General features: G+C 37.3%; 1 protein-coding gene across 1 annotated transcript in view; it reads left to right on the top strand.

The window, feature by feature from the left end:
- Positions 1–14,475, top strand: part of KCNQ1 (potassium voltage-gated channel subfamily Q member 1) — a 330,598-nt gene that overhangs the window by 85,718 nt on the left and 230,405 nt on the right. The window contains exons 8-13 of the mRNA XM_031062124.1: positions 3,286–3,396; positions 5,855–5,950; positions 8,151–8,273; positions 9,295–9,436; positions 10,748–10,774; positions 13,140–13,205. Coding sequence (XP_030917984.1) covers positions 3,286–3,396; positions 5,855–5,950; positions 8,151–8,273; positions 9,295–9,436; positions 10,748–10,774; positions 13,140–13,205 — 565 coding nt within the window. The remainder of the gene's footprint in view (positions 1–3,285; positions 3,397–5,854; positions 5,951–8,150; positions 8,274–9,294; positions 9,437–10,747; positions 10,775–13,139; positions 13,206–14,475) is intronic.

Here is a 14,475-nt window from a genome sequence, read left to right as displayed (position 1 = left end):
TATACCCATGCATGGATATTTCTCTGTGCCTTTTGCTTTGAATTGAAGCAAAGAGTTTTCTGCAAATAACAGCTTTACTTGAGGATTTCTTGTTCCTTTAATTATTACAGTTTAGAAGATAGGCATTTTCACTAAGGACCAAATTCAACAGAACATTTACAAGTTTGCTTATTCTTAAGCATACACAAAACAATGTCCTGTTTAGTAAAGCCCATCAGTATGTGCTAAATGTAAGTTGAAAATCAAAGTTGGGGGAAAGCTTTGCTGAAAAGTTAAAGGAAATTCCACTCAAAACTGCACATGCATAAAACTTTTGCTAAATTAAAAGTAATTTGACCTAATTTATAAAATATTTGTACATAAATTTTAAAAAATAGCTTCATGAAAAGTGATCTCATGGATCTTGTATTATTCAGAAGTCTTTTCCCCCCCTCTTCTCAATTAAAAAGGCTGTAGAGAGCAGTACACTGACTTCAATGTTTGACAGAAGGGAGCCTGTTATTTTTGGTTTCTATGTGGTTTACAAGTCAAGTGTACCAACTATACACATGTGACATCCTTTTTTAAAATCTGATTTTGGGGATTGTTTGGATGTCTTGTGGGTGAGTTGTTTAATTTGGGAATTGTTGGAGCAGGGGTTGAAAGATGCAGATATTTTTAATTGCTTTTTGCAAGGCATCCCTTCCTTTTGCAGCTGCCTTCTCATCACTGAGCTTTAACTCTATGAGTGCTTCCAACTATGTTTGGTTCTCATACGAGGAACTCTTACGGGGAAGTTGTGAAGAAACCTTTTAAAATTTGCAAAGTACAGATGTAGATATTGTTACAAGTAGAGATTCTTGCATTTTAGAGCTGTTTACTATCCGAATTTTCCCAGGTACACAGCAAGGATTTAATAGGCAGAACATCCTTACTTAACTGATTCATTTCCTGTGCTTAGTTTAGTCTGGTATAGCCTAAAATAAAATCCTTTCCCTACTCAGTGCTTTTGAAAATTACTATTTCTTCTTTCTGTGTGGGTTTTTTGCTTCATATTCCCCCCTTCAGACTTTTGATTCATATGTAATAGGAACAACATTAGTCTTAATGCCTAAATCTGTGGTGATGTTCATCAGATCAAAGTTGTAAAATAGTCATTGGATGAATATGATTTTGTTCCTAATTAAAGCAATTGTTTTACAGGCTTTTCAATGAAATTCAATGTGTGAGCTCTTGTATCAATTTAATTTCATTATGCCAACGTATTTAATATGGTAGAGTAGAAGTTGAGTCAGTATTTCCATTATAATGTCCTCTTTTACAACTGTAAAATTAGTATTGTGCTCTTTAGGGAGTTTTAATCCAGCTGTAAAAAATGACTTAGGGCAGAAACTTGGGATGTAAGATTTCAACAGCATGTATTTTGAGGGAAAAAGAAAATGTAATTTCAGAATACAATGCATTTGTAGATGGTTAGAGTTATAAGGGCATAGGAAAAAGTTAACTTCAGACTTTGATTTGCAACCCAATTTCCAAAACTTTTTTATTTTAGAAAAGCTTCCTGGACAGCGATCACAGGAAATACTTTTTTGTGTTACTGATGATTCATATAAACCAATTCAGAAGGAAGGGGAAAGGATGTGGTGGGAAAGGGGAGGCAAATACTTAGATGGATATGAATTCTTATTCAGTTATACTTTGGTCAGCTCAGAAGCACCTATTTCTTTTCACATTTCTAGTTAATGTGTGTATTTCAGCATGATTTTAATACTGTAACACAAAATAGTTGATAACATTTTTCACTTACAAGGATTTATAATATTTTTCAAAAACAGAAGCATAAACCATTATTTTCTCTCATAATCTCTGTAAGAAGGCATTGGAGGCCATAATTTTTCCCATAATTATATTTCCTTTTTTTATTCCATATTTTTAAAGTGAAATTGTAATTAGGTTTTAGGTTTTTTTTTTCCAAGCCACCCTCCTATGTAAGTAAGGAGATAACATCACTCTCCCTTCCCTCATCAGGTCCTGAATTAAGGTAGAATTTTAATAACAATTTTAAGAATACAGGCAAAGGTGCTTGGGTAGTTAGCTAACCCTTACAGTGCTTCTGTGGGGTATGAAACAGTTTTGGACCAAGGCCACCTTTTAAAAACCTGTATTAAAAATTAAAAACTAACAGATGAATGTTTGAGTATCAGCAGCTGGTGAGAAACTCGCAATGACCATCCCCAGCTCGAGCTGCCCCTTTTGTCCTGTGTTTGACTTGCACACAGTGACTTTGCTTAGAGGCTGGGCTAGTTCAGGACGAGGTGAGGATGGCCTGTGTGTGTGACTGTGGGACCAACATCTGTGTCCCCAAGCCCACAGGGTCAGAAGAAAGTCTGACCAGCCCACAGCTGAGCTGTGCCTCAGCTGCTTGAGGGCTCCATGTGGTTTCCCATGCTCTGATTTGCTTAGCCTTCCTCAAAGTCACAGATAAAAATATCTCTAATTTACAAATTCAGAAATAGCTGGTGACATAGGTGAATTTAAATTGCTCTCAGATGCCAAATGCATCCTCGTGCTTCAAACAAATACGTTCTTTCCTTTAGCTCATGCAAATAATGACTTATTAAGCCTTGTTATGCTACATCACTGTGGTGGTAATCTTTACTTCAGTGTTCTGAAAGGCAAACTCAACAGATGTTTCCTGCATGTGTGCTTTAAATCATCTGTTCCTGCTCTCAGTGTTTTATATGAATTGGTGATTCATTGGGCTGTTTTCAGGGTCTTTACTACATGGGAAATGTTCAGCCTCTCTTGCTATTTGTACCAGTGTTATCTGTAGAGTGCTTCATGCCTGACCTCAGTCACAGTGCCTGGTTACCGTGTGTGTGTGCTCTTTCCGTGCAGCATTCTCAGCAAACATCTGCCCATCAACCAAATCACAGCTCAGAACTGCTGGCAGCCTTTCCCTAAAGAAAGTGTGTGATGTAGGCAGGCAACCCCTATCCCAGTAACTTCATATGCTGTCCAGTTGCCTCAGCCATGAAGACTTAAATTGATGGGTTTACTTTGCAAGATTTTAAATGTGTGTTTTGTTGTGATTCGGTTTCTTGTGTGTTTTTCCATTCAGTATTAGGTGGGGCAGCAAACCTGGAAGCAAGAGTTAACCTTCATTAGTGTCACACAGGCTGACAGTGGGAGAGTTAGGAATGCAGCTAATGCTTCTTTGAAATGAATAAAAAAGGAAGAGGGAGCAACAATCCCAAAGTGCCTTGTTAATACTTGCTGTAATGCCCTCTTTATTTCTCTTTGCAGGTGACTGTTACAACTATTGGCTATGGAGATAAAGTGCCACAGACCTGGATAGGAAAGACAATTGCATCTTGCTTTTCAGTGTTTGCAATCTCATTTTTTGCACTGCCTGCGGTAGGTTCTCTTGTACTTTTGCAAAAATTTGATGTTGATCCATTAGTTATCCAAGGGAACTTCTGTTATTGATTCTTTAACCTTTAATTTAACCTGGTTTTGTGTAAGCTCTATGTTAAGCTTCTATATTGTAGCTGAAATTTATGTAGCTTGTAGAACAAAAGAGCTTCTAGAAGTAGCTAAATAAATACGCAGCGGATTTTGTATGCAACACTAGATTTGAGACGGATTTGTATTTGAGGAAGAGATGTTTCATTCCAAGTGATTTTCTCAGCCTAGCTCAGAAGTATAAAGGAAATTATTTCTGATTACTTCTTAGTGATGACTTAGTGATGTTTTGGATTTTTTTTTAAGACATTCACTCATAGTTTACTCAACACATTAGGTCCAAGGTGAACTGGACAATTCTCATGTACATCTAGAAAAGCTTCCAAAAATATGTCACTGCCAGAAAGACAGCAATCAGCAGCCAGAGACACTGATGCAGTTCTTCACAAAATTAATATCTGTCCATGGCAAAAGTCCTGTTTTCAAATGTGACCTGGAACTGACCTTTTAAAGTTGTTCTGACACTTCGTTTGCACTGAGAACAGGTTCCTGAGTGCTTTCAAACAAGAAACAAGGCACTTCATTTCCAAGGGTAAATTGAAAATCAGCAAAACTTGGACTGCGATTTGCAAATCCAAATATTCAGTGCCAGGTGTAGCTAAGGATGTGTTTTCCACAAATTTAGCCAGACTCCTGAATTGTGCTGTTAAAATGTTTGTGCCACCTGAAGCATTCTGTTTACGTGTTTATTTTTTCAGTTCAGGGACACAAGCAGTCGTGTTAGCAGATGTTTGTGTAGTTCTAATGAAGAAGTGGTGGGGATGGTACAGAATAGATGAGAATACTTTTATGCCAGTACCATCACAAAAGTTCTTCACAGCATGAAAACTCCAGTGACCTTTTAAAATTAGTTGCCTACTTTAAAGATACATAATCTTTTACAGAGGAGGATAATTAGGTTTTATAAATTCTCCAGCATCAGTTTGCCTTTAAAACATATGCTTGCCTCCCTCCTCATTCTAATCTCTTCCACTTTTACTTTAGAAGAAAAATCAGATAAGTGAAATGATCGGTATGGACAATGCCAAAATCTACTTTTTTGACTGGAGAATGTTGGTGGTGGGGTGTTTTGTTTTGTTTGGTTGGTTTTTTAAAATCAGTCTAAAATGCCACAAAAATGTTTTATAAATGATTGTGTAGCAGCCGTGCCTTCGCAGCCATGTTTTATGTTTACCTGTCAGATTTCCCTAATCTTTGTTGAAGTAGAACCACACCAATCACCCCTTTATTAGTGGGATTTTCCTTACTGAGTGAAGATGTTCCTGTGGGTTGGCCCAAGGGGGAATTCAGGGTTTGAAGCTCTATTGTAGGCTTTCTTGTTGATGTTTTAAGTAGGAGGATCTGGCTGAGATCACAGTCAAAAGTGATTGTAGTGGCTAAATGCAACTGGTGTGGGTTCTGGATCTGGCAATGATCCCTCATTTCCCAAATATGTGGTGTTTGAGCATCATCATCTCTTTGATCTTTACTAAATCAACATAATAGGAAGGGCATTTCATCTTCCTTTCAAAATATTTAATGATTAATAGAGTTCTTAGAGGTTGAGCCAAGATTCCTGGCTGCTCGGATGCCTTCTACTGTGTGTAGAAAAAGAATTGTGCTTTCTTGAGTAGGTGTAATCATGTAAGACAATTTATAAAAGATTTCATTTTCACCTGTTACTAAAACTTCTGTTAAATATGCCTATACCTGTGCAAATGACCACATAAATGGCTTTGCTCTTTACTTATATTAGGCCTTCATATCTATATTACATTTGTAGTCTAGTTCAGATTTCATACCATCCAGTGCCATTAGTCCATGTCCCTTGTCCTGAGAGTGAATTAGATGGCTTTGTATTCGACTCAGTTGACCACTTTGAAATATGACTTTTTCTTTTCTTCTTCCTCTTTCCTCACTCTCAGCTGGGATTAATATATGGACATGGAAATTACCATACCACAGTTAAAAGGTCCAGTGGCTTACATCATGCCCTGCCAAAGCTTTATTTCTTATGAAAATGTAGTTAAGCCCATCAGGTTGGTTTTTTTCCTCTATTCTGTCATTCCCCTACACAAAACTTCGTGAGACTTTTAGAGGGTATGAAATGTCATTTCTGTTTCCTTTTTTGGGTCTGAGTCCAGCAGGCTTTGCATCAGGGCATGATAGCATTCACAGTTGGCTTCAGCAAGTAATAACTGAGACTAAAAATTTCACTGTAGTAAGTCATTTCCTCAAAATAATTAGTTGAGTTTTATGATGCTGAATAGAAGTTTATTATCACATCATAATTTGGCAATGTTATGTGGGGCTCTTCCCCTCCACTCTTACAAAAAAATAAAAAAAATAAAGTTTTTTTTTCTTTCCACAGGGAATTCTTGGTTCAGGCTTTGCCCTAAAGGTACAACAGAAACAAAGACAGAAGCATTTCAACCGTCAGATTCCAGCTGCTGCCTCACTCATACAGGTACTGAGTTCTTGCATATTGCAAGCTGCAATTTCTTCCCATTTATAGTAGGTTTTTTGTTGTGGGGTTTTTTTTTTCCCCCAAGCTGTTGGCAATTTTTCCCTCCCTGATTCCCATTAAAAACTGTACAGAAATTACAGATGCAAGTTTTGGAAATCCAGTCTTTAATGTAAACTAATGAGCAGAAAAGTGCACTCCCAAATCAGTGAAAACTGTTTAATTTAGCTGGTTAAAATCAAAACTGATAATTATCCTGTAATTATTAAACAATTTACCTGAGTGTTATGAAATGTTATGCTTAGAGTAATGAAAACACAAAGAGGAAGTTTTACGTAGAATTGTGCTTTTAAAAAATGCATTGTTGCTTGTAAAGACAAATGTCAAATATGCTTCAGTTGGTACAACTAAATTCTCAAAAATTTCAAATTTAGGAGAAATATGTCAGAATCTTAAACAGGAAAATGTTGTTTGGACTTTTCAGCTCTAGAATAGGTGGCTGGAAACCACTGGGATTCTTTAAAATCAGTATTTTCATGTAGAATAACTGACAGGTAGGAAAATATTGATCCCCCTGTTATAAATGCAATTGCAGTTCAGTTATCAGTATGGTAGAAGAGATTTTATCCTTTACTTCATTGGAGCCAGCATTGCACCCTGGAGAAGTATTAACATGGTTTCATTCTAGGTTTTTCCAGCTTTTCCTTCCTCTACTCAGTACCTGCACATAGCTTTAGAAGCACAGAGATCAAATTTGAAAGGAAACTCGATATACACCTTATTATTTTTTCATTCTCGTATGACTTATTTCTTTAGCTTCATGAGTGAATGTGGGTTTCCAGGTCAGGATCTTTATGGAAACAGTAGCTAACTGTAAAGTTTATGCTTGAAACTAAACAGTCCCAGAGTTAATGTGAAAAAAACCCTGCTTATAGCCAGAGATTAGCTAAAAATCTTGAGATGCGTATGGTATGGTTTTGTAAAGAATGGATTTTTTAATGGGCTCACTGATTCTTTTGGGAAATGAACACCAAATTATTGGGAAGCCTGAGACTGCATGTCCAGAATTGGCTCCATCAGAAATGCTGAGGAGTAAAGAACAAACAATGAGTTCCAGAGTACCTTTTCTTAATAGTTGTAATTATGATTTCCTAATAGTCTCAGACTTCTGAATACCCAATTCAGTAAGTGCTCTACAAATGACTTATAAAAAGATTGTTCTTAAACCAAGATGTTTACAAAATAGGTACAAGACAAGTGAACAGCCCAGATGAGTAATTTTCTTTCCTTGTATTCCTTCTTGGTTTCTTCTAGAGGTCGTTGTTTCTTCCACTTTTCTGTTAATCATGAAGAGATTTATATGGTGATATAAGTCCTTTGCTTTCCAACTGCTGTTTCTTTGCTCTCTCATTCTGCCTTGCTTTGTCTCTTTCATCTAGGCTTTTCTGTCCTTCCCTGCTTTAGGTTGTTTGTGTATAAGTGTGTCCTTTCTTCATGTAGTAAGTGAGGATCTGCCTTTTTAAGTTGGAGACTCATTATTAATCAATTCTGGTATTTACACAGTTAAGAGATAGTGCAGTAGTGTTTTCTTGTTGGTCTTGTTTCCTAGCCCTGCTTTTCCTTCGTTTTGCCTTAGAACATGGGACTTTAGTCATTGGTGGTTGGCAAGAGGGAGGTCTGGGTTTGGGTTTTGGCTCTTGGTTAACCACTGTTGTGCCCACAGTTGCATTTCTTTGTGTGAATATAGCCCTACTGACCACATCACAACTCCTTTTTTTTTTCTGGTCATATTTTTGTGAGGCATGAAAGAACAATTTTTGTCTTTTTCTGAGTAGGGGTCTGTAACATAGGATGCAATAGGCAAAATGCCTAAAGTCAGGTAGGAAATTGGGGCAGAACATAAAATTTGGACCTTTTTTTGAGTCTGGTCTAGAGCTCTCTCTCATTATTTGTTTTTTGCTACTGAGAATAAAAGTTGCACTTGAAAGGACTCATCTTTCTGTGTGGTTTCCCAGTTCTAACTATGTGGTTTCTATTTACTAAATAAGAGTTCTAAACCATGCTGGGTTTGTTTCCAGAGAGCAAATTCAAGAATATCATTAAATAAAGAATGACTGACATGCTACTTGGAAGTTACTCTGTTGTACAGTGAGCCACTGATCTGATTGATTAATTATTCTGTTGCTTAAAACATTTGTTCCAGACTGCATGGAGATGCTACGCTGCAGAAAACCCAGACTCTTCTACATGGAAAATTTACATTCGAAAACCTGCCAGGAATTATCATTTGCTCTCACCCAGTCCAAAACCAAAGAAATCGGTGATGGTATCAATAACTAATTGATTCACATTACAGTTATTTGAAGATTTTAAGTCAGATTGAGTTTTTTTACTCTTTAGAGATTATTTGTTCTGCTTGTTTTACAGATTATTACTTGGTTTCAAATTTTGATTTACATTTCAGTTTTGACAGTTTGAGTATACAAACATTATAAATTAGAAACTGATTTGCTGAATTTCCCTAAACTTGATTTTTTTAATGGATTAGGAAAAGAGTAATAATGACTTAACTCAAGCACATCAGCCAGTTGCTTACCATTGTTTTTTTGAAAACTGTAAGGAAAGGTAAAAAATAAAAAGAAAATCACTTTCATAAAATTTTCAAAATTGTAACTTTTAATTGATTCAAACAAACAAAACCCAAAAAAGCTTCTGTTTCTCTCACCTATTGATTTTGTGATTTTCTAAGCTTTTATGGTAAAGACTTGTTGTGCCTACATAGAGGAATATTGTCATATCAACAGATTCCATAAGTTCAGAATTATTTTGCTTTAAATACAGCAACAAAACGCCTTTGTCAGAATCTTTAGATTATGTAGTACACCATCCCCTGTATTGTAAGAGTATTGCACAGCAGTCTCAAGCTAGAAGGAGAGGATGTTGTGCAAAAACCTTCTCTTGTATCTCCAAGGTTCGTCTGAGTTCAGTAGCAATATATCCATTGGCTTTGTGCTGAAGGTGTGATTTATTGCATCCATAAAATGATAAAGATATTCTAGAATAGTTTGATTTATATAAGCAGCTGCATAACTAGCAGATTTTCTTTTTTAACTGCAGGCAAGGGATTTGGAAATGACAATGTGCAGAAATCTAGTGATTAGCCAGTTTTGGCAGGATGAGGGGGCAACATAATGAGAAACACAGTGTAGGATCGTGAAAATGTAATGCAGGCACTCTTTTAATTGGCTATAGCTCATTGGGGACTGTGTTATTATTGAAGGCATCACTGAAGAGACAACTCTGTGTGACTTGGTTTGAGTAATTTAGTTTATGTGGGTTTTCTTTAGGTTAAAAAGAAGAAATTTAAGTTAGACAAGGACAATGGGCCTTCTTCTCCAGACAGGATGTTGGCTATACCACACATCACCTATGACCACGTGGCCGAGGACAGGAAAACTGATTTCAGTTTTGAACCATTTGAAAATTCTGGTAAGAAGCTCCATTATAAAATGGCAGTAACTGTGATGAGTTCCATGATTAGATTTGCATACAGGTCCTTTTTAGTATCTGTAGTAAATAAGGAAAGTACAAGCTCTTGTCATTCTAAAGCGAGAATACTTTCCTTTTTTGCCTTTGGTTGCTGGCTTGTCTGGGTAAGATTTAACCATTACTTTAATGAGCATGCTTCACTGCAGACAAACGAAATAATTTCTCATTTCTGCCTGCTGCAAGAGCTGGTTAGGCTCTTCCAGCAGGCAGAATCTTAGGCTGGTGCATACATTCCCCAATTCTGCAATTGATTGAAATTACAGGGATTAGCTGTCAGCTTTTCCATGTGAAATTTACCCAGGATGTGTTACTATTGTGCTTGTACCTGAACCAAAAAGGATTGGTGTGCCTTGGCTGCACCAAACATAGTCTGCTACATGAAATCATCATGTGCTCATGCCATCTGCTCTGTGCAGTAGGCTGTGAATCAAGTTTTGAAAGCAGAAGTACTTAAGATAAATGTGGCTCCATCTGTATTAAATGTCACTGTACAAAATGGTACAGTATGAGGAAAAAAAGACAGGACATTGATAATCACCTTATGATTAATAGCTTATTTATATTTGCTTTTGCTGTACTGAGCTTCCAAAATAACTCTGAATTTGCAATGTGGCATTTTTACAAGTGTACTTTTATTGGAAGTTTTTAATGTGTTGTTCAAGTTTTGGCAACAAGAGCAAGGTTTAATTTTTAAGGTGTGTTTTATTGATTACAGATACCTTAAGTACTTATGTTTTTTCTCCTCAAAAATTTGGCTGACATAAATAAATGTAATGGGCTTTAAAATAAGACAGCAGCATGGGCTGGCACTGGGCATATTTTAGTTCAAGCAGAAAGTCTTGCCTTCCTTGTGCTATTTTGGTGTGCTTGTGTTGTGTTGTTCTGCATCATCCATGCTTTTCCACTCTTTCTTTGCCTTTGCTAAGGAATGGTTGCAAGGTGCATCTGGTGGTAGAAATTACATAGCTGCTAAAAGGTGGACAAGTACTGAGTGTCTCAAAATTTGAGTACACACACCTTTCTTCAAAACAATCAAATTACAGAACCATGCTTAGAGTTGTAAAGTCCCACCTTTTACCACTAAATTTCTGAGCTGATTAAGGACAATACAAATTGATGGCAGCCTACTATTGCTATTTCAAAAGTCAGCTCTCTAGCTTTCAGTGATAGGATTTTCTCTTATTTCTTCTGACACTTATCTTTTTTCTTTTTTATCTGTGTTCTCCTCTATAAACTGTTACAAGTATACAGGACAAACAGGAATGTTAAAATTGCCTGGTAAGTTGAGGAAAATAATTCTGTTTATGGCATGCCAGCTTATGACAGTGTAATGTTTGCAGTGCTTTTCATGTGTGTCTAGTGCCATATAATTTCTAAGAAATCTTTTGCAGCCAAGGAGACCTAGACAGACAGAAAATGGGCATTCTCATACTTGCAATCACAACTGCACCCAGTCTCAATACAAAGAGAAAAGTGAGCACTCATTTGTATAAGTACAGGACCTCTAATGGTTTTTTATATTTGAGAAAAATTGCTCATGTATATATTGCCAATAGAAAAATATAATTTTCTAGTAAATAAGATATAATTCATCCAGTAGTTATCTAAGCTCATGATGCAAATTAATTTCTAAATGACTGAATTAGGATGGGAGAAAACTTTCAGATTTGACCCCCCTGGTGTTGTGCATTCTGAAGTACATGCATCTGTTCCTGTAAAAATATGCTGTGGATATTTGTGAACAGATGGGGACCCATAAATTAAATAATTTATTTTGCTGTTTGTCTGGATTCTGTGATCACTTAAGCAGCCATGTAGTCTTGTGATGTTTCTGATGTGCTTGCTTAGGCACTTTCTTAGCAATTGAGTGCTCCCCAAAGACAGTAGGATTAGGGCTAGGTCTGGGCAAAAGGCCTTTGTGGTTTAGTGAGAGTGCTATGACCCACCTGTAAGTTTTGTGCTCTGAATCCACTGCAGACAGCAGAGGTTTCCTTCCAGTGACTGAGTGCAAGGATGCTCAGGCTTGAATTAAATTGACTGAAATGGCAAAGTTCAGTTTTACCCCTAAACCCACATGGGACGCAGGTGCAATTAAGGTGTTAAAACAGCAAAACCAAACTGAATCTCCTGGACTCACCCAGTCAATCCTTGATTTTCCCAGTTTCCAACATTCCACAAGGTGCATCTCTGTTGGGGATGGACATGGTGGAAACAAGATCAGGAGGGCAGTAAGAGCCACCAAACAAATCACCTGTTTTATGTGAACAAGAAATTCCTTCATCTTGGGGAAATATCAGAGGAGGTTTACCAATCATCACAGGTTCAGTTTCTGTGTCCCAGCCAGGCAACCGGAGCTCAGTGGAGCTGAGAGGGTGTCTAACACTGTTCTCACAGCAGCTCAAAGAGGAGTGTTGTTTTACTTTCTGTGAAAAAGATTACCTACACAGAAAACTGGAGCTGCCAAGTCAAAAAGTTTAGAAGGAAGAAACTAAAAAGTACAAGGATAAAGGATACTCTTTCAGCTTTAATTAGGCCTTCAGAAAGCCTCTAGTAACATATCCATATGCTGCTTTCTCACATTCAGTACATTTTTGGGCTGCCCACTTATATTTCAGTCTTCACACTCCTGGATCCCTCATCTGGCTTCCCTGCCAGTATTTTGTGCAACAAGAGATTTCCAGCTTTTTCTCCCTCCTTTTGTTCTCCTGGCATCATCAAAGGATGCAAAAGCAAAACCCAAAGGCTCCATGGCCCATCCTGGCTACTGCAAAAATTTACCTTGTCCTGGCTGGAACCAGGACATGTGTGTAGCACTGGGAGAACACTTGCAAAATGAGGGGTTTTTTTACTCCAATGCATTTTTTATTTTAAGAGATTTTCTCATTGCATAAAAGTAAGGCACCACTCCTGAGAAGCATCAGCCTGTCCAAGTGTGTGAATTCACAGGCAATTCTTAATGAAATAGTTATTAATAGCATAATGCTGTTCAAAAGAACTAAACACAATGTAAAGACTGTGTGTTTTGCTGAGACTCCTTCTCATCACTGGCTCCTCTTGCTTGCCTGAGACATTTCTCCAAGAAATTCAGCTTGAGTCAGGTACTTGGTTTACATGGTTGAAGTGGGCAGCTTCAAAAACTTTTTATGGAATGTGCTTGGAAGCTTCAGATGTGGGTGTTCAAACTTCCCCATCCACCTGGCAGCACTGAAACCTGACCAGAAGAGAGCTGCTCTGTGAACAGTGTGAACCAGAGTGAGAGGGGTCTTACCCTTTGGAGCTTGGATGCTGGGAAAGGGAAAGACTTGAGAAACTCTGAAGTCTGGAGGAAAGGGGCAAACAGAGGAGGCCTGTAGGGACGAATATCTTGCAGCAGTTGACACTGCCATGAAAGATGGGCTTGGAAAAGCCATGACGCCTCCACAGTGGCCACTGAACACTCTGCCAATGTGTAATGCACTCTTGTACAGTTTCATACACTGTTTTCTATAGTATTTTAAATTTTGTGTCAGGTAGAATATACTAAATTTTAGGTATGCCTGCATCTCCTCAGCTGTCTGTCTGGAGCTTCTATTTTTTTTCTTTTATGTTTTTTTCTTCTCTCCTCTCCTATCTCTGTCTCATGTGCATCTTCACTCTGACTCAGATTGTCAGCGCTCCTGGCCATCCTTTTCCACAGACCAGCAGTCTTCCAGCGCTCCTTCCTCTCCAGGTAAAGCTAATAATATTTCATTGTTCCATCATGTTTCATCACCTTTGTTAATTACTAAATCTTTGCAATGCTCAGTCTGGAGCGGTCTTCTGTGGCACAAAAAAATTGTAGAACTGGTTTCTAAAAAGAGATGTTTCAGTAGAATTTTGAGTCTGGAGGTTGTTCAGGTTGTAAATTGCAAATGTTTAAATTCACCCATTATGATCCACTGAAAACTAGTGTCTAAAGCTTCATCTTTTTTTTTTTTCTCTTTAGCCTTCATATGTAGAAATTGTGTCTTTTTAAAGAATATTTTTTAACACTGCTTTCTAAGAAAGACTTGTCCAAAGTCTAATGGCTATTATTATTTGTTTTTATAAGTAAAAAATGAGCTCCCTGGTGTTCTGCTTGAGCCCTGTTTCAAGGCACTTTGAAGCAGAGAAACTGTCATTAAGGCCATGCTCTTTTCTCAGTTATGGTCACCTCAGAAATTTTTAAAACAGAGGGAAGGAGGTACCATGTTTGCCTCATACTAATCAGCTCCTGCTTGCTATGTGCTCATACAAGAATTCTTTCAAAGAGGCTGAAGCCCAGTCTTGACTTCTGTGTTGGAATTTGAAATGCAGGGAATTTTCAAAGCTTAGAATTAAACACGGGATTTGATGTGAGACATTGGAAAAGGCTTCCAAACTCAGGTACTAGAAGCGAGAATGTGAATTAATAGTTTAAAGCAGAAACATGTTAAGAAGAAGGTTTAGAGTTTTGAAATTTAGAATATAGAAAAAGTAAAAATAGTTTAAAAAGCAAACAAGAATTTTAGAATGCAGTAATGTAGGTTTATATATCATAACATGATTAACTAAAAAAACTTACACTAAGTTTTGTAACGTAAGTCCATAAGATGAAATATTTAAGGATTAGGTCAAAACCATAAATATCTTCATTAGCAGTTTTTTATTAGTCAATAAATCCTATAAAAGTCTTATAACTAGGAATCTTGTAAGCTTCTGAGCCATACAGTAAAGATGTGAGACAAACTCACCCTTCCTACCTGTGTAGAAAATAAGAAAAAATCATCATCTAAAAACTCATAAATTCCATCTCTAACTCATTCAAAATTCCTTCAAAAATCCCTATACTTCTGGTTCTTTTTTCATTGTGCCAGTCCTTCTTTCCCTTCCCACAAAACTGGAAAGCTATAGCTGTGACTGACCCAAGAACTGCTGTTCCTGCAGATCCCCCTGGGCGTGGAGTGTGCTGTGTCTCTCGTGAGCACAGTCTCGTGGGTGTT

This window comes from Geospiza fortis, unplaced genomic scaffold (assembly GCF_000277835.1).
Source record: "Geospiza fortis unplaced genomic scaffold, GeoFor_1.0 scaffold524, whole genome shotgun sequence".
NCBI lineage: Eukaryota > Metazoa > Chordata > Aves > Passeriformes > Thraupidae > Geospiza > Geospiza fortis.
The sequence above is the reverse complement of the archived record's forward strand: the minus strand, read 5'-3'. Positions and strand labels throughout refer to the sequence as shown.